We start from the raw sequence: 24,719 nt of genomic DNA on the forward strand, positions 1-24,719 counted from the left end.
GGAGCCCAACTTTATGATCTGGATTAAAGGGGAAGCATACTTTATTTTGAAATGTTTGGAGTAATTATAATTAATTCTGAGTTGGGCTAGATTGATCTTGGGTTAAAAACCTCCTGCAAAGTTTAAGGATTTGAGGACTTTGGCTCCTGCCACAGTCCTCAAAAGAACAGAGGCAATTTATATTTAATTTATATTTAATTATCTAATTGGAATTTGGAAATAAACATTTTAGATCTGAAAGAGCAGGCGATCCAAACTCAAAGAAAAGACAAACCAAGAAGTTTGGATACGCTTGACAATTAATCTAAAATCCTGCATGCTACAGGGCTGAGGGAAATTAACTACATTTAAAAATTCAACTTACTGGGTAAGAGTGACTTTCAGTGCAACTGTAAAACTAAAACACATTAGTGCAACTGTGGATGAAGCTCTAGTCATTTTTAAGTTCTAAACTTTCGTATCAAAGTTACAACATATACATAGAAAGTAGGTATGCATTTGGGAGTAGTGCACAACTACATGATTGCATGGAGTAGTAGAGGGTATGTCACTTCAGGGGGAGGACAGATACAACATGAAATGGTGATTAGAGGCCTGGTAGAGGAAGCAGTGGTGAAAGTTAAGGCACACAGAAAGGTACAGGCCACGTTCAGCAAGGTAACCAGCAGGCAGATGAGGCCGTCAAGGAGGCAGCTACAAACAGCCCAAAATGTCAGATAGCAGTAGCAGCAATCAGGACAGAGGAAGTAAACAGCATTGGGATTATGACAGAAGAGGTAATTCCCCTCTTGGGGTTTAGCATTACGGACAGATGCCGGGGAAGAGACACATTTTACGGGCGGCTAGTAAAGGAAACATGCAGGTTACTGGGAATAAAGCAGAAATTCCACATACCATATCACCCACAAAGCTCAGTACTGGTTGAACGAACGAACAGGACATTGAAGAAAGCTTTAGCCAAAGCCATCCAAGAGACAATGAAAGGACTGGCTGATTTGTTGCCCATGGGATTAAGGACACCATCTAATAGGACAAATGGATTAACTCTGTAGGAACTAATGACAAGTAGGGCTATGAGATTGCCAGGGGACATTGTTAATGGGAGTGAGGAAGTCGGACCCGCGAAAGCAACGGTCAAGCAGTTAGTGAGGGAGCTGTGAAGGAACTGGCCAAAGATCAGCAGGTCATATCAGATATGGAATTGGAAGCAGGCATGGAGAGGGTGAGTGCTCAATGTAGGAGGGTAATGATAAAAGTAGTGCCCAAGAAGCCGAGATTTGCACCAAAGGGCAAAGGCCATATGATGTAATAATGACTAGTGATCCTGTGCCTGGATTGATATGAAGGGGGAGGGGCACTGGAAACATTGGTCACAAGTAAAACAATTTAATGGCTGATTTGTTTACTCCACAGGGAGATCAAGGCAGATCCCAGGAACTAACTATATCATTATAGGTTGAAACATGGGCCCTGACACATGGATCGTGACATACTTTGGACTACTGGCTACATGGTATCCGCGTATGCTAGACGGTTTGGAAGGAACAGAATACAACCCACTACAGGACCTGACAGATGAACTATGCCACACTGCCTGGATCTGGAATCAGGTCCAGTGAATGGATTAGTGTTAGTAAGAGAAAACAAAGGTATTATATGATAACGTACACCATGAGCTGGTACATGTGGTCCTAAACATATCAGATGTAGGTTTATCCCTGTGGTATTCGGCTAAAACCCAGGCATTGTACATGGCTCTGTTAAAGCGAGTCTTAAAGCAAGCAGCCTGGTATAACGGCAGGGGTGCACAGGCTCCCCCTCCTAGGAGAAGACGGAGGAAGCGTAGCCCAGTCAATGACACGGCCAACAAACTTACTACAGGAAGCTCAGTAGTAAACGTAATTGATTTGGCCTCAGTGGACCACAAGGTCCACAAATTAAGCACCCGACATATGAAAACGTTAGAGAAAGAACAGGAAGTCCAAGACTGACAACTCGGTATGGACCAAGATCTGACCCAGATGGTTCATGCCTTGGCAATAGTATTGGAGAGTCATACAGACTATTAATAATTAATTAATGAAGGGCATAATGTCTCGCAGAAAGCAATCCGAAATGATGTCTGCAGTATCTATAGATTTTGGGTGCTCAAGCAGACATGAAAGAACCTAAGGCAGGTACAAGAGGGGAAAGTACCCTTGTGAATCACAAATGAACAACTGCCCACCCTGTCTAGAAAGACAAGGGCAAGCGTGACCAGTTACCAGCTTAGAGGTTTGGTATGTGTATATCCAATTAATGTGGCATGTATTGTGAAAAATGGTGTGTTGCTTGGTATGGTCCTGCCGTTCCCTGTATTAACAGAACTGACACTTGAACTGAACTGAATATTATGCAGGGTGGAGAATATAGGGGTGGTTAGAGGGAACTATTATGTGATTTATCACAATGTGCCATTATATGCAGTAGAAACAGAGGGGAACATGATTGGTACTATCTTAGACAGATGTAGTGTAGCATCTTCCTCAGAAGTGTGTCCCCATCCCATATATAAGGCAGAAGAGGCGATGTGTGAATTTAATGCAACAGCCAATTGTACAGTTGAAACCATATGGGCTACAGTGGAACCAAATCATGTCACATACTTAGGAAAAGGAAGATACTGTATTACCATGTCATAGCAAGAATACCTCTATGGAAATCGCCTATGCCCAACTGACCAGTCACACAATGTAGGGAGGGTGGGATTCGTGGATATCCACAAGCAGATGGTCAACGTGCAGATCGAAGAAGATATAAAGGATAATCTGACACAATACAGTGACCAGTTCTCCTACCCAATTACACCTCTATCTGAACACCTTACTGCAATATGGAAGGAAGTTGAGAGGGTGCACAGGTCCTACTACATACTGCAACAGAGGAGCAGGGTATAGATAATGATATCAAGCAAACAGACCATACCACTCAATGGGAGGACCTCTGCAATTGAGGCCTGAATATTCAGTTCGACCCATGGATCAGGATTCTCTCCCATGTCTTGGTAGTAGCCCAGTTAGTACTGCTGTTGTACTTAGCATGGCTCACATATATTTTGAAGCAGCAATGGAAGGCCCAAAAACTGGTTAAGACTTTAAAGCATATGGAAGAGAAGGAATTTCTGAAAAAGGGGAGCCACTGCTTGAGAGTGGAGAATTTAGCCTTCAGCCTAGGAGGGTTGATTTGATAAGGAAAACATATACAGAGCTTAGCGTAGTCCAAATGATATAGCTAGCTCTCTGCAAATCCAAGTCAGTGCCTGGCCAGCATAAGGATGATGAGGAGAGGGGCAGGGAGGTATCAATAGCCAATTTAAGGCCAAACAGGGGGGATGGTTAGAGTGTACAAGGTGTTTGTCATTTATTAGGAAAGGTAACCTAGGATAGTAGTATCACAGCATAACGGTTTAGCCATGAGAAGGTATCAGGAAGGAGCCTGTAAAACAAAGGCTGCTGGGATGCTTGACATATGCTAGCTTAGACAAGGACACAAAAACTAGCCCACTGCTAATTTAGTTTAAACCCTCCCCACCACACTGGTGAACCTTCCCATGAGGACATTGGGCCCCTGTCCTGTGGAGATGTAACCCGTCCTTGACAGCTTTGCTCAACGCAGCTCTCAAATTTCTAAAGTCAGGAATATACAACCTAAGTAGGTATAATCTTTCCTCATAATTTCACCCTTGAAGTCTAGATATCATTCTAGGTCCCATCCTATGCTGGACACCTTTCTAAAGTCTGGTACTCAGAACTGCTCACAGTATTCCAGGTGCGGTCTAACTAAGGTTATATATAGCTGAAGCATGACTTCTATCCTTGTATTCTAATCCTCTTGACATTGTTGCGAATATTTGATTTCATAATACATGTGTTTTAGAAGTGTAACTTTTAGTTTTAGAAATATAGTATTGAAGACTTGTGCTCCACAACTAGCCGTTCCCCAGCCAAGCTGTTTCAGTACAGCTACAACATGGGCATCAACCCAGCAATGTGCCAGGGTATGTCCTCCCCACAAAAAGCAGGAGAAATCAAACCTGGCCAATTACCGCCCCATCAGTCTACCCTTGATCATCAGAAAAGTGATGGAAAGTGTCATTGATAGTGCTATCAAGTAGTACTTACTCAGCAATAACCTGCTCACTGACGCTCAGTTTGGGTTCTGCCAGGGCCACTCAGCTCCTGACCTCATAACAGCCTTGATCCAAACATGGACAAAAGAGCTGAACTCAAGAGCTGAGGCAACGGCCCTTGACACCAAGGTAGAATTTGACCGAGTGTGGCATTAAGAAGCCCCAGCAAATCTGAAGTCAATGGGAATCAGGGGGAAAACTCTCTACTGGTTGGAGTCATACCTAGCACAAAGGAAGATGGTTGTGATTGTTGGAGGTCAATCATCTCAGTTCTAGGACATCACCGCAGGAGTTCTTCAGAGTAGTGTTCTTTGCTCAACTATTTTCAGCTGCTTCACCAAATTCGCTCCATCTTAAGGTCAGAAGTAGGGATATTTGCAGATGATTGTACAATGTTCAGCACCATTCATGACTCCTGAGATGCTGAAGCAGTCCTTGTCCATATGCAACTAGACCTGGACAATACTCAGGTTTGGGCTGATAAGTGGTAAGTAACATTCATGGCACATAAGTGCCAGGCAATGGCCATCTCCAACAAGAATGAATTTAACCATATCCCCATGACATTCAATGGTATTACCATCGCTGAATTCCCCACGATCAAGATCCTGGTGGTTACCATTGACAGAAACTGAACTGGACCAGCCATATAAATACTGTGGCTACAAGAGCTTGGAATTCTGTGGAGAGTAACTCACCTTCTGACTCCCCAAAGCCTGTCCACCACCTGCAAGGCACAAGTCAATAGTCTCCATATGCCTGGCGCAGCTCGAACAATACTCAAGAAATTTGACACCATCGAGGACAAAGCAGCCTGCTTGATTGGCAGACCATCCACCACCTTAAACATTCACTCCCTCCACCACCAACATACAGTAGCAGCAGTGTGTACAATCTACAAGATGCACTGCTTTAACTCACCAAGGTTCCTTTGACAGCACCTTCCAAACCCATCACGTCTACCACCTAGAAGGGCAAGGGCAGCAGATGTATGGCACAACACCACCTCCAAATTCCCCCTCAAAGTCACACACCATGCTGACTTGGAACTATATCGCTGTTCCTCCACTGTTGCTGGATAAAACTCCTGGAACTCCCTAGCAACACTGTGGGTGTTCCTACAACATATGCACTGCAGCGGTTTAAGAAGGTAGCACACTACCACCTTCTCAAGGACAGTTAGAGATGGGCAATAAATGCTGGCCTAGCCAGCGACACCCACATTCAATGCAAGAATTAAATAAACTTTAGGTTGGGGATTCAAATGTTAAAATGCAAAATAGCCAAAAAAAAACTGTTTAAGAACCTAGCTAAAAAATACCTAAAAGTGAATGCAACTCAAACAAGGTTGTATTAATTACATTTAAAAGGTGATTTATGTTTATCTTACAAGGTAGAAGTTAGAAGTGTAAGCACTGAACAATGGATGACCAAACCCTGGACCTCTTGGTAGAGTCAGTGTGTCTATCATAATCTTAATTAAAGATTTAAAATATTTATGTAGTTCCCAGATGAAAGAAGTTAAAAGCTAGCAATTCTGGAGAAAAGGGTTGTATTATTCAGAATACTTGGAAGTGCATGGTAAATTCGGGCAAAGTCAGCATGGTTTCATCAAGGGGAGGTCATGCCTGACAAATCTGTTAGAATTCTTTGAAGAGGTAACGACTAGGTTAGACAAAGGTCTACTTGGACTTCCAGAGGGCCTTTGACAAGGTGCCGCACAGGAGGCTGCTCAGTAAGATAAGAGTCCATGTTGTTAGAGGCAAGGTACTAGCAGGGATAGGAAATTGGCTGTCTGGCAGGAGGCAGAGAGTGGGGATAAGGGGGTCCTTCTCAGGATGGTGGCCGGTGACTAGTGGAGTTCCACAGGGTCAGTGTTGGGACCACAACTTTTCACTTTATACATTAATGATCTAGATGAAGGAACTGAGGGCATCCTGGCGAAGTTTGCAGATGATACAAAGATAGGTGGAGGGACAGGTAGTATTGAGGAGGCAGGGAGGCTGCAGAAGGATTTGGACAGGTTAGGAGAATGGGCAAAGAAGTGGCAGATGGAATACAACGTGGGCAAGTGTGAGGTCATGCATTTTAGTAGGAAGAATAGAGGCATAGACTATTTTTTAAATGGGGAGAGAATTCAGAAATCTGGAATTCAAAGGGACTCAGGAGTCCTAGTCCAGGATTCTCTTAAGGTTAACTTGCAGGTTGAGTTGGTAGTTAGGAAGGCAAATGCAATGTTGGCGTTTATTTCGAGAGGACTAGAATATAAAAGAAGGGATGTGCTGCTGAGGCTTTATAAGGCTCTGGTCAGACCACATTTAGAATATTGTGTGCAATTTTGGGCCCCGTATCTCAGGAAGGATGTGCTGGCCCTGGAGAGGGTCCAGAGGAGGTTCACGAGAATGATCCCAGGAATGAAAGGCTTAACATATGAGGAATGTTTGAGGACTCTGGGTCTATACTCGATGGAGTTTAGAAAGATGAGGGGGATCTGATTGAAACTTACAGAATACTGAAAGGCCTGGATAGAGTGGACGTGGGGAAGATGTTTCCATTAGTAGGAGAGAGTAGGACCCGAGTAATTAAGGGAAGACCTTTTAGAACAGAAATGAAGAGAAACTTCTTTAGCCAGAGAGTGGTGAATCTATGGAATTCATTGCCACAGAAGGCTGTGGAGGCCAGGTCATTGAGCGTATTTAAGACCGAGATAGATAGGTTCTTGATTAGTAAGGGGATCAAAGGTTACGGGGAGAAGGCCGGGAGAATGGGGTTGAGAAACTTATCAGTCATGATTGAATGGCGGAGCAGACTCGATGGGCCGCATGGCCTAATTTCTGCTCCTATGTCTTTTGGTCTTATGGTAAAACTCCATTAGATATAAATTATTCATACGGGTTACAGAATCAAAGAGTTGTACTGAAGGTAAAGCTGATTACTTTGCATTACTGTTTGAATCATTCCAAAGCTTGGAACATTGAGATGGAGATGGGATGTGGGAGTTAGAAGAACCATTTGTTTAATTTATTTGGGTGTTTTTCACAGAAGGCTGTTGCAGTTTTTGTCTTGTGTAGGCTTAAGCTCACTAAGTGGTGGAAAAAAGGAGAAAAATGTTAGGCCTGCTCCTTAAAGCAAAAAAAAATCTAACTTTATCATTCACTGTGCAGAATGCAAATGGGGGCTCAAGCTCAATTTAGAGACAGAATTCGTGAGGGGGAAAGAAGTTGGAAGATTTGGTAAACTTGAAGCTATAGGAAGAATCCTACAGTGGTCCTCACAGTGAAAGGCTTTATAGCAAAAAGCAGTCAACATGAACAGTTAACATGGAAAAAGCTGTACAGAAACTGTGGGAGCAAACTGGGAAAAAGCAGTTAATGTATGTCCAAAGCCAGAACAAGGAGCTGAAGAATCCATAGTCATGAGGTCTAAAAGTTGGACGGTCGCTTGGCCAAAATCTGCCATCCTTACCCGGTCTGGCCTTCATGTGACTCCATGCCCAAAACAATGTGATTGACTCTTAAGCGTCCTCTGCAATGGCCTAGCAAGCCACTCAGTTTAAAGGCAATTAGGAATGGGTAACAAATGCATGCCTTGCCAGTGACGCCCACATCCCTTGAAAGAATAAAAGAAAAAAAAATCTCCTGCCTACTACTTTAGTCACCTCTTCAGAAAATTCACTCAGGTTCATCAGGCATGACCTACCCCATACAAACCCTAAATGTCATGAGGAAGTAGTTAGATACTCACTTGTCAGAAATGGTCATTCCCCAGTAATTGAGGGTAACTTGCCACTTATCAGCCCAAGCCTTGATGTTGTCCAGGTCTTGCTGCATGCGAGAGTGCTTCTCTATTAGGAATTGCGAATGGAACTGAACGCTATGTAATCATCAGCAAACATCTCCACTTTTGATCTTATGATAAAGGGATGGTCATTAATGAAGCAGCTAAAGATCGTTGGACCGTGAACACTTCTCCAAGGAACTCCTACAACAATATCTTGGGGCTTAGGTACCTCACATCCAATAACCACAAGCATCTTCCTTTCTGCTATGTATGGCTCCAGCCAGTTAAGAGTTTTCCCCAATATACCCACAGACTTCTTTTACAAGGGCTCCTTGGTGGCACACACAGTCAAAGCTATCTTGATGTCAAAGTCAGTCACTTTCATCGCACCTCTGGAATTCAGCTTTTTTGCCCACATTTAGACCGAAGATGTAATAAGGTCTGGAGCAGAGACATCCTTGCCAAACCCAAACTAAGCATTGGTTATTAGTGGGCCAGTGCAGCTTGATAACACTGTCATAGCACCTTCTATCAGTGATGATGATTGAGTGTCAGCTGAAAGGTGGCAATTGGCAGGATTGGATTTATCCTGTTTTCTATGGACAGGACAAAACTAGATAATTTCCCACATTGCTAGGTAGATGTTGCAGTTGGTATTAGAACATTGGCTAGAGGCACATTAATGCTGGACCACAGGACTTTAGCCCTAAGAGCTGGGCTGTTGACAGGTCCTATAGCCTCTTCTGTAGCTATTGTGCTAAACAGTTTCTTAATATAATGTGAAGTGAATTGAATTGACTGAAGACTAGAAACCTATGAAGGCAGGGACCTCAGGAGGTTGCCAAGATCTACCAGCCACTTGGCACTTCTGGCTGAAGATGGTTGCGAAAGCTTCGGCCTTGTCTTTTACACTGAGCTGCTGAGCTTCCCCATCAATGAGGTGGGGATGTTTGTGGAGCCTCCCCTCTGGTTAGTTGTTTAGTTCAGAACTGGATCTGGCAGGACTACAGAGTTTTGACCTGATCCAATGGTTGTGGGTTCACCCAGCATGCTGTTTCCACTGATAAGGATGCGTGTTGTCCTGTCCTGTAGCTTTATTCAGTTGGTGTCTCATTTTCAGTTAGGTCTATTGCTGCTCTCAACATGGTGTTTTATGCTCCTCTTTTGAACAGATTTGGTCCCCTGCGTTGATTCTAATGGTAGAGTGAAGGATATGCCGAAACAAGAGGTTACAGGTTGTGGTGGAATACAATTCAGCTACTTCTGATATCCCATAGTACTTCAAGGGTGCCCAGTTTGAACTGCTAGCTCTGTTCTGAATCCAACCCATTTAGCACAATTGTAGTGCCACAGAATACAAGAGAATGTGTCCACACAAAGAAGTCAGCACTTCATCTCCACAACGACCATGCGGTAAATATTCCTACCAATATTGTCAGGGACAAATGTATCTGCAACAGGTAGACTGGTGAGGACAAGGTCAAATAAGCCTTCCCCTCATGTGGGTTCTCTCACCATCTACCCCAATTCCAATCTGGCAGCTATGTGCTTCAGGTACTCAACCAGCTCGGTCATAGTGGTGTCACTGAGCCATTCCTGATGATGGATTTATTTTTTTTTTAAATTCATTCATGGGAGGTAGGCTTAGCTGTCTGGGCCAGCATTTATTGCCCATCCCTAGATGCCCTTGAGAAGGTAGTGGTGAGCTGCCTCCTTGAACCTCTGCAGGCAATGTGGTGTAAATGCACCCACAGTGCTGTGAGGAAGGGAGTTCTAGGATTTTTACCCGGAGACAGTGAAGGAACAGCGACATATTTCCAAGTCAGAATGGTGAGTGACTTGGAGGGGAAACTTCCATTTTTCTGCTGCCCTTGTTCTTCTAGAAAGTAATGGTTGTGAGTTTGGAAGGTGCCGTTGAACGAGCCTGGGTGAATTCCTGCAGTGCATCTTGTAGATGGTACACACTGCTGCTACTCTGCGTCAGTGCTGGAGGGAGTGAATGTTTGTGGATCTGGTGCCAATCAAGTGGGCTGCTTTTTCCTGGATGGATATTTTCATTCATCCCCTTTTCTATATTATATTAGAAAGTATTGTAAATAACTGATGTGGACTTGAAACAAAGAATACATCTACCCTAAATTCCAGAAAGTTTATCCTTTGCACAGTTAAATCATATAGACCAGGAAGATTCCAGGTTCATATCTGATCTCAGCTGAGTCAGCTATACTGTACTTCTGAACTCAGTGGCCTTAATCCTTTCATGCTTTTGATCCCTATTCAGTAATCCCTATTAAAATACAGCTGTCTTGAGTCATCCTTCAGGCAAATTGCCTGCCAACAATTACTGTCATGGCTTACATGAATAATATCCAATGGAGCAAGATAACAGTGAGCAACCACGTGCAGAAGGAAAACGTTAGCAGTAACACAAGACTTAACAAAGAGGAAAGAAATTAGAAAGAAGAAAACAAACACTTAGCTTTCACATTTAACACTGATTTACAATGTTCATAAAACAACATTGCTTCTTCTACCTTGTCTGCATCCTTTCCGTCAACTGCCAGCAGATCCTCAAATGACCACCATGCCACTTGTTTGTACACATCACCTTTATCAGCTTTTTTAAATTTCACAAGAGAAGCCTGATATGGACGATCAGTTGACACTGCATAAGAAAATAAATGGAGAATCATTGTATTATGTTGCCTCTAGGAATGAACAAAACTTGTTGTTTTATTGAGTCCATATATCCAGTCCATCCAAATGAACTTGACCTTAAACCATGTCAAAGTTAAAAACACAGGTGGAAGGTGAACATGCCAATTTTGCAATCTTGCACATGACATTTAATGTGATCCTAATTATAGGCAGACAGTGCAGTCAGGCTGAATAAGCACATTGATATGCAAATACTGGATCAGGTTTTCTGTTCATTCTCCATCAGTTGAAAATCCAGCCCATTTACTGCCAAAACTTCACCTTCAGTATTTTGGGCCTCGATAATAATATTTTGCAGCACTGACCAAACGACAGCCACCCCCCAACAGGCGAGAGGGCAATCAAACTGTCAAATGCACAAACTGCAACCCTAATTCACCAGTATGTTGCCATTTTACACTGGCAGGTTTTGAGAGTCAGCAGGCTAGATTTTCATTTTTGGGTCGAGACACTGACGTTGGGATAATTTCAAGGTCTGGACCCCACATGCATTAACATGGCAGGTACACTGCAATTTTGAAAGAAAGACCAATTAATGGCCAAAGGGCACACTCACCGACCAAGTCCGATGCAGGACGGACTTCTGAAATTAAAAGGTCAGTAAGAGGCACTCAAGCTCAAGGTGCCCTCTCAGCACTTCTTAAAAAAACTTTTAAAAAATGGCCTGGAGGGAGGAAGATGCCAGCAAACTGGCATGCCAATGGGATCACTGAAATTCCGGGTTCACCCTTCCCACCCTGACGAGCTTCCAAAATTCAGCCCAGAATGTCCTGTGGAGAGGCAGGACACTTGATTAAGATATTTAAATCGGGCTTCCACAATGCAACTGGGAGCCCAACTTGAAATTGTTTTTCCCAGGGGACATGAAACCAGTCGTGAAAGGGAGGCCACAGTTGCTGGCTCTACAAGGTTAGTACTTTTTTAAAGTAATCCTAGCGGTTAAGGAAGCCTTCCACCATTCCTCGACCAATTCCAGCCTTTCTCCTTTCCCACCGCCCCCCCCACCCCAAACAGCTTTGAGCGCTAACCTTCTCCCTCCCACCCTCTCCCAAGCCACAACTTCTGGTTGATGGGGACGAGCCAAAAAGTCCTTTGCTGTACCCTCCTGCTGCTGGTTTTCCCTTACAGCCACAGGCCAGGCTATCATTTTGGCTGGCAGGAAGTACATCCAAAAAAATGATAATGAAGTCCTGCTGTTAAATTCGGCAGAACCACCTTGTCTCCAGCCTTGTTGACGTCCTTCTCGGCATCCTTTGCACTCTACCTATACCAGAGACTGAGTTTTCTTGTACAATTGACCAGAGAGCTACCACAAAGGTAACAATAACCATGTTGCACTCTTATTCAACTTGGAAAAGAAAAAAAATCATGAAATATGCTGTCTGGTGCGTTCCCAAGACGAGGTTTGTAGGAAAGGCTGAGGCTTTCAAGCACATGTTTTAATGAAGGCATTAGAAAAGTAATTTAACTAATAAATGTAATTCTGGTATTGTGGAATATATACATATTATTTTTTTAAACAACTTGTTAAAAGCTTATTTTGGACATTGGTATGAGTTCTCAAGGAAGTAATTAGCAGATGGACAAAAAAGTATTTTGGCTCGAATTATTGGAATCTGTTGGCCAGACTGTTGTCAGAATGAGTTGATAAATGTGTTTGCCACTATAAATACCGTTTAGGATGGTAAAATTGTAACAAACTGACAACAGGATATGTACTTGCTGTTACATCCCATTTTTAGGCTGACCTCTTCAAGATTACTGCTGGTGTTTACTGGCTGGCAACTGCAGACTGCTTGTTGAGCTGAATTTCCAAAGTTCAAAATTTAACATTTGGATGACCCTAAAAGATCAGTTGAATGTCTCGAGGGGATGGGATTGTGTCTGTTGAGTCAATGCGTTCTTGGCTCCGAAAGATCAGCAGGTAGAACTAAATTATTATGGCAAATGACAAAGCAGGCAACATCCTTGAGAACTGGTATTCAAGATCAAATTAGATATACATTGTATGCCAGTCCTGTAACTGGATTCAAATTCTGTTTCACCTGCACTATTGCCTTTTACAGTTATCTTGATTAAGAAAAACATCAGTAACATACTTATTTACATTTCTACAAAGCAATATTTTCAAAACAGACAAATCAGGCTCCCATAATAGATCAGTAAATCTTTCAATCAACATAGCATTGGGTTGCAAAACATCAGGAGGATTCCAGGTTCATTGTCTGGGACATATTCCAATTTTGAGGCAGCTACAGTATTACAATTGGCTTCAATGCTTCTGAAGAAAAGGGAAAATCCACCAAAGGTCCTGTATTTGATTATTAGTCAAGTGAACATTTTGAATGGGACAACACCAGAGGGTTGGCAGTTATACCCTATCCACAGTTCAAAAATCTAAATCCATTCAGCTTTTGCTCAGTTGGTAGCACTCGCACCTCTTGAGTCAGAAAGTTGTAGTTTCAAGTTCCACTCTAGGACTTAAGCTCAAAATAAAATCCTACTTGGGCAGTACAGCATTGTGTGCATGGAGTCTCAGGCAGGGCTGCACTCTAAAACAGAGATTAGCATGGTGACCAGGGAGGCAGGGCGGGGGGGGAGGGTGGGAAGATGACAGAAGGTGAAGGGGGCTTGGTAGGGTTGGAGGTGGGGGGAAATTATGACATGCAGTGGGAAGATTGAAGGTGGGGGAAGTTGGAGTCTGACACGAAACAGTAAAATGCAGATACAAAAGGTAGAGAATGGGATTCAATTTGCTTGAGAGGGTTGCAAGTAGACCCAAGTACAAAAGTGGGGGGGAGGTTAGTGTGGCGCAAGGGAAGGGTTGGACAGAGACTCATGAGTGTGCTGGGGGGTAAGTTTGCACAAGAGGGTAGGGTTGCAGGGACTCATGAACGGGGGGGGTGGGGGGGTTCGGTGAAGGGAGACGATCTTGTGGTCATTCATTAAGGAGCCAGAAAGCTGAGTGAAAAACAGTCATTGTCCCTGGGAGACATGGAGCAGGCTGAGAACTCCTTGTATAATGAAGAACTGGAAGGGCAGGAACCTGAAGAGGGCGATGATGGGGAGATTCCACATGAAGATGTGATCGAACCCGCAAGACGCGGAAGACGTGTTCGTGACACACTCATAGCCACAAGGTTCCAGGAAGAGTAAAGTGCAGGCATGGGTACCCGAGCACATTTCTCCTATGTATCAGTGACATGCCATTGATCTGAAAGGCCTTTACAACCACTAATATTGAGAGCAATGTCAGCACTGGGCTTGGACCCTCATGTTTCACCAGGTCCTAATCTTTAGAAAGGTCAGTAGCCAAAGTATATGTAACTGCTCTGGGAAGTAAAAGGCAGCACGACAGGGCAAAGCCTGTGTCAAGTGGACTTTCAAGTGCAATCGTGACATTCTAAATGAGACACTTCTTGCTGTCACAGAGATGCGCACATGGCTGGAGAGACCATCATGGCTGCAGGTCTTGTGTTTTGGCTCAAACAGTGAAGAAAGCTATTTGATGATGAGACGAGTGGTAAAACACAAATACAATTGAGCACGCATAACTACATGGTGTCTTTTCATGAATATCACTTCCTAACGCAATTTGCAGCCACTTTCAATAAAGAGGTTAACACATCTCTCTGATATTAGACAAGGGACGAGTAACTAACACGAGTCTGCTAAACATCACAAGAATGTGAGGCTCTCAAAGGAGGGCAATCACGGAGTGGTAACTTGGGTCACCCTCTCAATAAGAGATCACATATGTGGATATGAACGACGCATTCAAACGACGAGACCATTGTCATGAACAGCCAATGTATTTACAAAGGTGCATGATACATACAGTGAGTGGCCACTCGTGACTCAAAAGTGATATCAAGATTTCATAATCTTTCTACCCCTACTGCTTTGTCTTGGTGCAACCCCAACATCTGCAGCAAAGGTGGAAGCAGCCTGATCACTGTTACGTCCTGTTGTCTTTGATGACTTTGGCGTGCGTGCTCTGGAGGACTGAGGCCTGGAGGGCCCTGGCCTGCTTTGGGTTTCCTGTTGTGAGGCAGATGCAACCTCCTCGGCCTGTGCAGCCAGAGGTGATGGGTCACAGACAGAGGGGATTTAGATCGGCTGAGCATTTGCGGAATCACCTCAGTGGATGGCCCCGGGGTACCCAGTTGCTGGCTCTTCTCCCTGCAGGTGCCCAAGGACCTCTGCCTGAGTCCTTGGGGAGAAGGGGCATGTGGAGGGAGGTCCAGCTGTCCCCATCTCCCTCTCGCCTAGCCACTAATTGATCCCACCAATGTCTATAGCAATGGAGTACAAGTCTGAGCGCAAATCTGGCAGGAGGTCTTCAAGGCGACTGCTACCTTTCCCAGGGAGACCTAGAGGCGCCTACATGTCAGAGCCACAACATCAGACAGAATGCGGATGGGTTCCTCCATCCTTCACTCTAGTCTGTTGACTGTCTCTCGCAATTCTGCCTGATGTTCTGCCGCCTGTCTCTGCATCTCCAGCATGTCTGCAACAGCTGCTTCCAAAGTCTCATCATCTGACTCAGACTTAGCGGCTGGCTGTTCTCCAGCAGTTGTCCATGTGCCAGAAATCTGCGCTGTCACTGACTTTGACTACTGTGGAGACATGTTAGTGAGGTGTTCCCCAGAATGTGACCCCTAATCTAAAAATATGACCCACGGGGGTGCATCCCTGTGCTGGTGGAGGGTGCATGTGAATGCTGTGATAGGTCTTCAAAGGGATGGGATGTGATATGAAGGGATGGAGCAGAGGTTGGGAAGCATGCATTGCCTCCTATATGTGCTCAGCACCACTGTCTCCCCGCCCCCCCCCACCATGATACCGTTTGTGCAGGATGATGGGTGAGATGCTCGTGAATAGGCTTTCAATGCTGATATCTTCCCCGCCAATATTGTGAGAGATCCCTGGGCTGTGTGGTGCTTTGAGTGCATAATGCCATTATAAGAGTGAGAGTCTGAAGTGAGCTGAAGGTTGACTTGACAGTGCAGATGTGATCATTCATACTCTTCCTGCACTGGATGGCATTTCTCTGGAGGTTGGGAAGGGGGAACAAAGGTGTCAAGGGAGTTGTGGTTGGGAGGGGGAGAATAAAGGTATTAGGAGGGGTTGAGGTTGGGATTGGGGAGGGAGTATGTAGTGAGGTGTAATGGGGGAGAATGCGGCAACCAGGGAGGCATGAGTAAGGGAGGGAGGAGGGTATAAGGGAAGGAGTTCGGGGAGGGGAAGGAGTTCGGAATGGGAGACCTTAAACACTTGTTGTGTAAAAAGGTTTTTACTCATATTATTATGTCAGAATATAAAAGTGAATGAATATAAAATCTTTGTAAGATCACAGTTGTAGTACTGTATGCAGTTTTGGGTTCCACAGCATAGGAAGCATATTGACACAGAACAGTGGGAACAGTGCAGATTCACTAGTATGCTGCTTGGTTTGAGGAAATACAAATACAATGATTTCAAAAATTTATGCAAATTCCCATGTCTTACAGAAATGTTTCAAAGTGATACACTAATGATATATTACTCTGAAATGCAGTCAGTTGTGTAAGCAAGTAGTGTAAGTACAAGGTATTGAAGAAAGGACTAAGAAATGTTATATTAAAACTTTCTTTGAAATATTAATGTAGCTTTTTCTTTCCTTTACAGACACACGAGTACCCAACAAAGTCCAGGATTATGGTCTAATATGCTGTTGGAGTAACATATTGTTAAATTACTTGTGCCACTAATAGGAACAGCATCACAATAATTACAGGCCTAGTTCCACTATAGAAGAAAGCATCTCCTTTCAAGTCGACAAGTCCATTAATATTAGAAATTGCTGTCATTTTTGACTCAAATTGAGGCAAAACTGAATTTATGGGTATAGGTAGCAGAGTGGCCATATTACAGGCTGAGTAATCCAGAAATCTAGGCTAATATTCCAAAGACATGAGTTCAAATCCCACCACAACATCTGGGGAATTCAAATTCAGTTAATTAAATAAATCTAGAATTTAAAAAAAAACCTAGTACCAGTAATAATGACCTTGAAACTACCAGATTACTATACTAGAACTTTCTAATTTAGTTTTAATTTATATTCCATTAATTCATTTCTTGTTATGGTAGAAACATAGTGATTGCAAGATTAAAAAAAACTTTAGGATGCATGTCTTCGTTGGTACATAAAAACAATCAAAAAGGTAAATGGAAAGTTAGCCTTTACCTCTTGGGGGCTAGAATACAAAAGGAAGCAAATAATAGTTTAGTTTAGTTGTATAGTACCTGGGTCAAATCCTTTTGGGAGTATCAAGTTCAATTTTGGCCACTGCACCTTAGGAAGGATTTATTGGCCTCGGATTGGGTGGAGTGCAGACCCACTAGAATGAAACCAGGGCCGGCATTTTCCTCTCCCCAATCGGATGGAATAGAGGCCGGATAGCAAACAAAATGGCCACCGAACGGCATAGCAGAAATCTTGTCTCCATTTCTACCCTCTGCCATTTTCCAAGGGCAGGGAAGGAAGCAGGCCTCAAACAAGCCCACCTCTATTAACGAGCTAATTTATGTTATTGTGGGCTCATCTCTGGAAAGTTTTGTAATTATCAGTGAGGCTGCATGGAGGTAAGCCATGAGATGGAGATGGGAAGAGTTTTAAAAGATAAGTGAAATGGTTTTCCCTCGCAATACTTAACAGGTTTAAATTCTAATTCTCCCTGTATTGCACTTAACCTTTGATAACTAAGCAGTTTTAAATTTATGTTTTAAACATAGCTTCTAGTAATAACCTACATTTTAAATACCGTTTAAAGTGACTAAATTTGATGCAGTTTCTGCTTGTGCGCGCTAATTCTGTTAAAATAATTCACATTTAAAGAAATTTAAATAGTTCATGCGTACCCATTTTCGTGGAAACAAATTTGCTGAGTACATCCCCTGATCATTTGAATGTAGCAACTCTCCAAGGATGGTATGAATAAAGCTTGTATCTTTCACAGTTGCCTAACCTGGAATTAAGTTAAATGCAAGCTTTTTCACAGTTACATAAACCCTAAGAGCAGATATTAGATCATAACTTCTGCTGACATTCAGAACTGCATTATAGGATGTCAGATAATGAGGAGGCAGCTGATTGTGCTTACTCCACCAGCTCTCTGGGCAATGAAAGGCCAACTAAGGGTGGGAAGCATATTTAGAGACAGAATGATTATAGGACAGTAGGTCCGGATTCTCCAGCAGAACAGAGGGCCTTATAACTTGCCACTCCGGAGTCGGCCTGCCTCAGTTCTGCCTAATCGGTCAAAAGACCATCTGCAGGCCAATTAAGGCTCCAACTTCAGGAAAATCCCACTTCCTGGCAAGCTGGTGATGGAGTTGGGTTTATGACCTGGATTTGAACCCATCGTCTGACCTCTGAGGGGAAAGTCTGGTTTCAGGACTTCTGGTTGTTAACTTGTGAGAACATGCTGTATCCCTCGAGTATGGGAGATTGAAGGCCACAATGATTTTGTATAGGAAGCATATTGAAGGCGTGGTAAGGTTTGACATCTTCTGCCAAGAGGGCAAAATCTATGTGACCATATGTCATATGCCGCAGTCTCATGTAGCACTCGTTCTCCAACATCTCCAGGTAGTTCTTAGTTCTGTCTTTGTCAGTAGCTCCTATGCTGGCTTCCTTTGACTTCCTGTCCCTTATCCATCACCTCTTCCTTCTTTTGTTGATCCTCATCACCAACAGATCCAAGATCTGAGAATTGTGCTCCCATTACCAGCTACTGCCTTCCCTGCACTCAGCTGGACTCTCAATAATGTCTGGATGCCTAACATGGCACACTCTGCCACCCCCAACCATGCCACCCCTGTCCCCAGCCCCAACCACTCCTTTTATGCCCTTGCGATGTCAGGAGAGTTATGACTCCCTGCACTGCCCAAGCATGTACAGACCACTCTACCCACAACCTCTACACAATGGTATCTGTTTGCCAATGGCTGAGTGCCCTTCTCAGCCACGCTCCCTCTGATGGCCTAAATAAGTTGATGGGTCGGCCATGACTGGCTCCCCTTGCTTTGCCACTTCCATACGCCTGGCCCAATGCTTACCCAGCATGCACTTGTGCACCCCATCAAAAACCCAAACTGGCCCCTCAATGAGCTGACAATGAGCTTGTTAACAATGGTCTCATTCCCAAAATTAGTGGGTTGCCATGTCCCACATTCTCCTTTCCTGAGAGAACCACACCACCCTTCTTCATTCCTGCCCCCATCAGGACCTAAAAATCCTGTCACCTATTTGTCTCATATGACACAATCATTTAAATCAGGAAACAATAGCTCAGAGACCTTCCAACTTGCATTAGGGAAAGAAAGAGCCTGTAACATTATCGGCAGACTTTTCTCTGTAGAGATCTCAAAAGATAGGTCTCAAAAGAAAAGGAAAATAATGGGATTTAAGGGTTGGAGAGGATATATTTTAATCAATCTATTCCCAACTACACTTTCCTTGGTCTCTTAAGCTACTGAAGTTCAGCAAAAAATAAAATTATTCCATCTTTTGGCAAACATCAATCCCATCAAGATTCTAAAGAAATATAAAAATATAATTCTATTCAGCAACATATTTAAATGTCAGTTATTGAAAAGGCATGAAAAATATCTCAGATGGTTGTCATATAAATACTATAAGCTCATCTTTGTAAGCGGAATACACTTCATATAACTTGGTTTGCTCAGATTCCATCAAAAGCATCAGCCCATGTTGGTGAATGTACAAGAAATTCCTATTGTATTTCAGTTGTGTTTTCCATATAATTCTCTTTGATCTTTTATGTATTACCCAAGCAATAGATAACACTATTCTATTGGGTAATATTCATCTTCAAGTTCTCTGCCCGAAAGCAGGTCTGACCCACAGTGCCACGACCTCCAACACACCAGCCAGAACAGGAATGAAACCCGTGCTGTTGGCACCAATCTGATCCACAGTCAAATGGCCCCTCCCAAGGAGTCAGAGTTGCTGTGGCAACATACACTTTAACATACATGCTGTTATCTATGACATATTTGATAATCTCATCTTCGCCTCCACCTATCACTGGCCCTCTATCCAGCTCTACCTGTCCCACCCCCCCTCTACCAGCTTATATTTCACCTCATTTCTCTATTTCCTTAGTTCTGATGAAGAGTCATACAGACTCGAAATGTCAACTGTGTTCCTCTCCACAGATGTTGTCAGACCTGCTGAGTTTTTCCAGCTATTTTTGGTTTTGTTTCAGATTTCCAGCATCTGCAGTATTTTGCTTTTATCACATGATATACTTATGTTACTTCTACTCTAATGTTCATAGGTTAGCAAAAATGATCTTATTAAGTAGCATATCCAGAGTTGAGTAGCCTGGAGCTGTGAATAATGATAGTAGAGGCTCCAATTTCTTTCCATCATATGGCTGACAGGAATCTCTCCCGAATCCCTACCACCTGCCATTGGCATTTGTTGGAAGGGTTTACAAGTTGATACTCAATCTATATGGCCACATTATGAATGCATCTTCCTTAGCCATCAAGTCCTGGAGTGGGATTTGAACCCAGAGTTCTGGCTCAGAGGCAGGGATGCTACTCACTATGCCACAAGACATCCTCATTCAATGATGTACAGAAGACCAAATCAATTTCTGAACACTGAAGCAGAAAACAAAGTATTGATCACAACTTCAACAAAACTGATTTTTCTCTAAATAAATCAGGGTTTGAATCTGTCTACTCCATTGGCCACCTATCACCAACTGAGAATAGAGGTGGGCAACTTATCCTTTGAACTCTGTAGCGGATACCAGAAGGAAAAAGTAACAGCCGAGAAACAACTCGAATTTCGGTATAACACCATAGAGTGGAGGTGATATGTTCCTACAATGTTAGTAGCATGTTCCACTATGATGGATATTACTGAGGAAGTGAGCTATAGAATCAGTCCTGCTGGATTATTCATGATCAGCCTTTCACAACAGCCAAGGCAAAACATGACAAATAACCTGCAAAAAAGGATGAGAATGTTATTCTAACGATCAACACTAGTATACGCTGCTGAAATCTAAAAGCCCTTCAGGGCTCAGCCACAGCAACAGCCAGGTTTCTTCAACCACCAATATTTCAAATGTCATCATCAGTAGATTGATTCAATACCTGCATGATCATCATGTTACTTTGAAAATACTGCTCAACTCTGGATATGCTACTTAACAAGATCATTTTTGCTAACCTATGAACATTAGAGTAGAAGTAACATAAGTATATCATGTGATAAAAGCAAAATACTGCAGATGCTGGAAATCTGAAACAAAACCAAAAATAGCTGGAAAAACTCAGCAGGTCTGACAGCATCTGTGGAGAGGAACACAGTTGACATTTTGAGTCCGTATGACTTCATCAGGACTAAGGAAATAGAGAAATGAGGTGAAATATAAGCTGGTAGAGGGGGATAGGACAGGTAGAGCTGGATAGAGGGCCAGTGATAGGTGGAGGCGAAGACAAGATTATCAAAGATGTCATAGACAAAAGGGTGTTGATGGTGGTGATATTATCGAAGGGATATGCTAACGGGGACATTAAGGATAGCAAGCAGGACAAGCAAGTGGCAGATGGCCCTAGTGGGGGTGGGGTGGGGGGAAGAGAAGGGATCGAAAAGGGCTAAAAGGTGGAGATAAAACAATAGATCGAAATAAATTTAAAACTAGGTGGGAAAAGAAAAATATATTTTTTAAAAAGTAGAAATTATTGGAAAATGGGGGATCGGAAACAGGGTGAGGATGGAGGAGAGAGTTCATGATCTGAAGTTGTTGAACTCAATATTAAGTCCGGAAGACTGTAAAGTGCCTAGTCGAAAGATGAGGTGGTGTTCCTCCAGTTCCTGCTCCCAATGCGATCTCCTCTACATCGGAGAGACCAAACACAGACTGGGTGACCACTTTGCGGAACACCTTCGGTTTGTCCGCAAGCATGACCCAGACCTCCCTGTTGTTTGCCATTTCAACACACCACCCTGCTCTCATGCCCACACCTGTCCTTGGCCTGTTGCAATGTTCCAGTGAAGCTCAACGCAAACTGGAGGAACAGCACCTCATCTTTCGACTAGGCACTTTACAGCCTTCCGGACTTAATATTGAGTTCAACAACTTCAGATCATGAACTCTCTCCTCCATCCTCACCCCATTTCCGATCCCCCTTTCTCCAATAATTTATAATTTTTAAAAAATATATTTTTCTTTTCCCACCTATTTTAAAATTTATTTTGATCTATTGTTTTAACTTCACCTTTCAGCCCATTTTGATCCCTTCCCTTCCCCTCACCCCACCCCCACTAGGGCCATCTGCCACTTGCTTTTCTTGCTTGCTACCCTTAATGTCCCCATTAGCACATTCCTTAGATAATATCACCACTGTCAACACCCCTTTGTCCTTTTGTGAATGACACCTTTGGCAATCTCTTCTTTGCCTCCACCTAACACTGGCCCTCTATCCAGCTCTACCTGTCCCACCCCACTCTACCAACTTATATTTCATCTCATTTCTCTATTTCCTTGGTTCTGTCATACAGACTCGAAATGTCAACTGTGTTCCTCTCTGCAGATGCTGTCAGACCTGCTGAGTTTTTCCAGCTATTTTTGTTTTTGTTTAAGTATATCATGTTCTTGACTGCTCAATTTCTTTAGGTCAATGACTGTCAGACCCTTTTGGTTGAAGGACCCCCTCCTAAAATGGGTTAGCACTCATGGGCATGCAAATGTAAATTATAATACCGTATAACATTTATGATACAGAGTTGCTGATATATTTTCTTTTTTTTCATGAGGTCTGGGCATTACTGGCAAGGCTAATATTTATTGTTCATCCCTAATTTCCCTTGAAAAAGTAGTGGTGAGCTACCTTCATGAATCACTGCAATCAAAGTGGTGTTTTAATAATGCTTTTAAGAAAACAGGTAATGAGATATATTTGCAATTTGAGGGGAGGCGGTGGCGTAGTGTATTGTCACTGAACCAGTAATCCAGAGAACCAGGATAATGCTCCGGGGACCGTGTTTGAATCCTGCCATGGCAGATGGTGGAATGTGAATTCAATAAAAATCAGGAATTAAAAGTCTAATGATGACCATCAAACATTGTCATATGGCTCACGAATGCCTTTTACAGAAGGAAATCTGCTGTCCTTAAGTGGTCTGGCCTACGTGTGACTCTAGAACCACAGCAATGTGGTTTACTCTTAAATGCCTGGAACCTATACCATATGGACTGCAACGGTTCAATAAGGCAGCTTACCACCATTTTCTCAAGGGCAATTAATACTGTTCTAGCCAGCGATGCCCACATCCCATGAATGAATTTTAAAAAACAATTTCATTAATGTGGACAGCAATGAGAAAGACCGGACAAGCCAAAAATAAAAGATGTGTAATTCCACTCACATTCTCATGCATGTCAAGTGAACTTCATGTAATACATTTAAAGATTGCTGGAATGGCATATATGTACATAATCAGTTCATACATCACATCCAATACAAACTGTTGTTGGCTAAATCAAAATCAACAATATGTTCACTTATTTATGCATTTATTAGATTAAAGCAGGTTGCTACTTTAAATTTAAAAAAACTTCCCATAAATAGAAGAGTTTCCTTCCCTCCAATTCAATTAGAGTACCTATTTGGCCATGAAAGTCTCAGAATATTTTACAGACCTGTGCAAATCCTTTCCAGTTTTTCAGCTTTCATTGCAACATAGCAGAAGATTTAAGTACATCACATTGACAGAATTTTCCACAATTTCAAGAATCAAATCAACATAAGGTTAACATAAACTGAAAATACTGGAAATGCACTCAGGTCAGACAACATTACTATAATGTTTGACCACTCCATGACTTTGAAATTGAATGCGACAAGAGCATCTGGCGTCCCATCTTCCAGAAGTAAATGTGAGATTCATCGTTGAAAATCATGACAACTGAGGCACCATTACCAGAAATAGTGCTCAGAGCTTCAGGAGTGGACCTCTTATCAGCTACTTGTGCGAGGCTAACTCTCAGTACTATTAATTTATGCAAAGCAAGCGGCTTGTCTTTTTTTCCTTCCTCCTCTTTCTGCCTCTTATGTTTTTCTCTCTCTTTCCAGTTTGAGAACCAATGCTTTAGACGATCAGATACACCAAGAGTTATTCTACAAGCTGCCCAGCATAATGCAGAGCAGTGGCACCTGTTGTGATCATTAAGATCAGGTGTAGAATTTTCCCCATGTTAGGCGGCCCGGCCAGGAGTGGGCGCAGGGCTGATCGCCGCCTACGATCGGCTCCACGCCGCTATTTTACGTGGGCGGACAAATTAAGGCCCGCCCAGCGTGACACACGGCCAGAAACGCTCAGCGCTTCTGGTGCAGGCGGGGGAAAGGAAGGCGAATCGGAGCCTGTGCGCAAAAGAACACCGTAATCTCCAAGGCATGGAGTTGCCTCAAGGAGATTAAGTACATATTGAAATTCTAGAATGAAGAAACATAAAAAATCATTTACACATGTTCCAGCTCATGTGACACTGTCACATGAGGGGACATATTTATGAATTGTGCAAAAATGTATTTATTTCATAAAACCTTCAGGAAAACTCATCCCACCCATGGATGAGGTTTCCTGAAAAACGCAAAGACCGCTTGGGCTCTTCACCTGTCCGCCAATCTTAAGGTTGGATGGGCAGCGTTGATAATTACTTTAATTGGTTTTTAAATGGCCTTAACAGGCCTTCAACAGTTTGGCGGATTTGCAGCAGCCTCTGGCAAGTGCCTGCAGAACGAAAGATCTAAATGACGCGCAGTGACGTCGGGACGCACGCTGACATCACCGTGCATCATTTTGTGCGTCGGCATGTCGTGCCCAACCCTACAAGCCGATGTCAAAATTCTGGCCCACGTGAAATAATACAACTGCATACAGATTGCAAAAAAAATGATCTTTAGCAAAGCCTGTCTTTTTCTTACATGGTGTTATTATAGTCTGGATACAGGGTCAATA

General features: G+C 43.1%; 1 protein-coding gene across 3 annotated transcripts in view; it reads right to left on the reverse strand.

The window, feature by feature from the left end:
* The window catches only part of LOC121282545 (exocyst complex component 1-like), a 150,108-nt gene that overhangs the window by 119,596 nt on the left and 5,793 nt on the right, over positions 1–24,719 (reverse strand). For all 3 annotated transcript variants that reach the window (XM_041196280.1, XM_041196281.1, XM_041196279.1), the window contains exon 2: positions 10,483–10,613. In XM_041196280.1, the coding sequence (XP_041052214.1) occupies positions 10,483–10,613 (131 nt within the window). The remainder of the gene's footprint in view (positions 1–10,482; positions 10,614–24,719) is intronic.

The sequence above is a fragment of the Carcharodon carcharias genome, chromosome 9, assembly GCF_017639515.1.
Source record: "Carcharodon carcharias isolate sCarCar2 chromosome 9, sCarCar2.pri, whole genome shotgun sequence".
NCBI lineage: Eukaryota > Metazoa > Chordata > Chondrichthyes > Lamniformes > Lamnidae > Carcharodon > Carcharodon carcharias.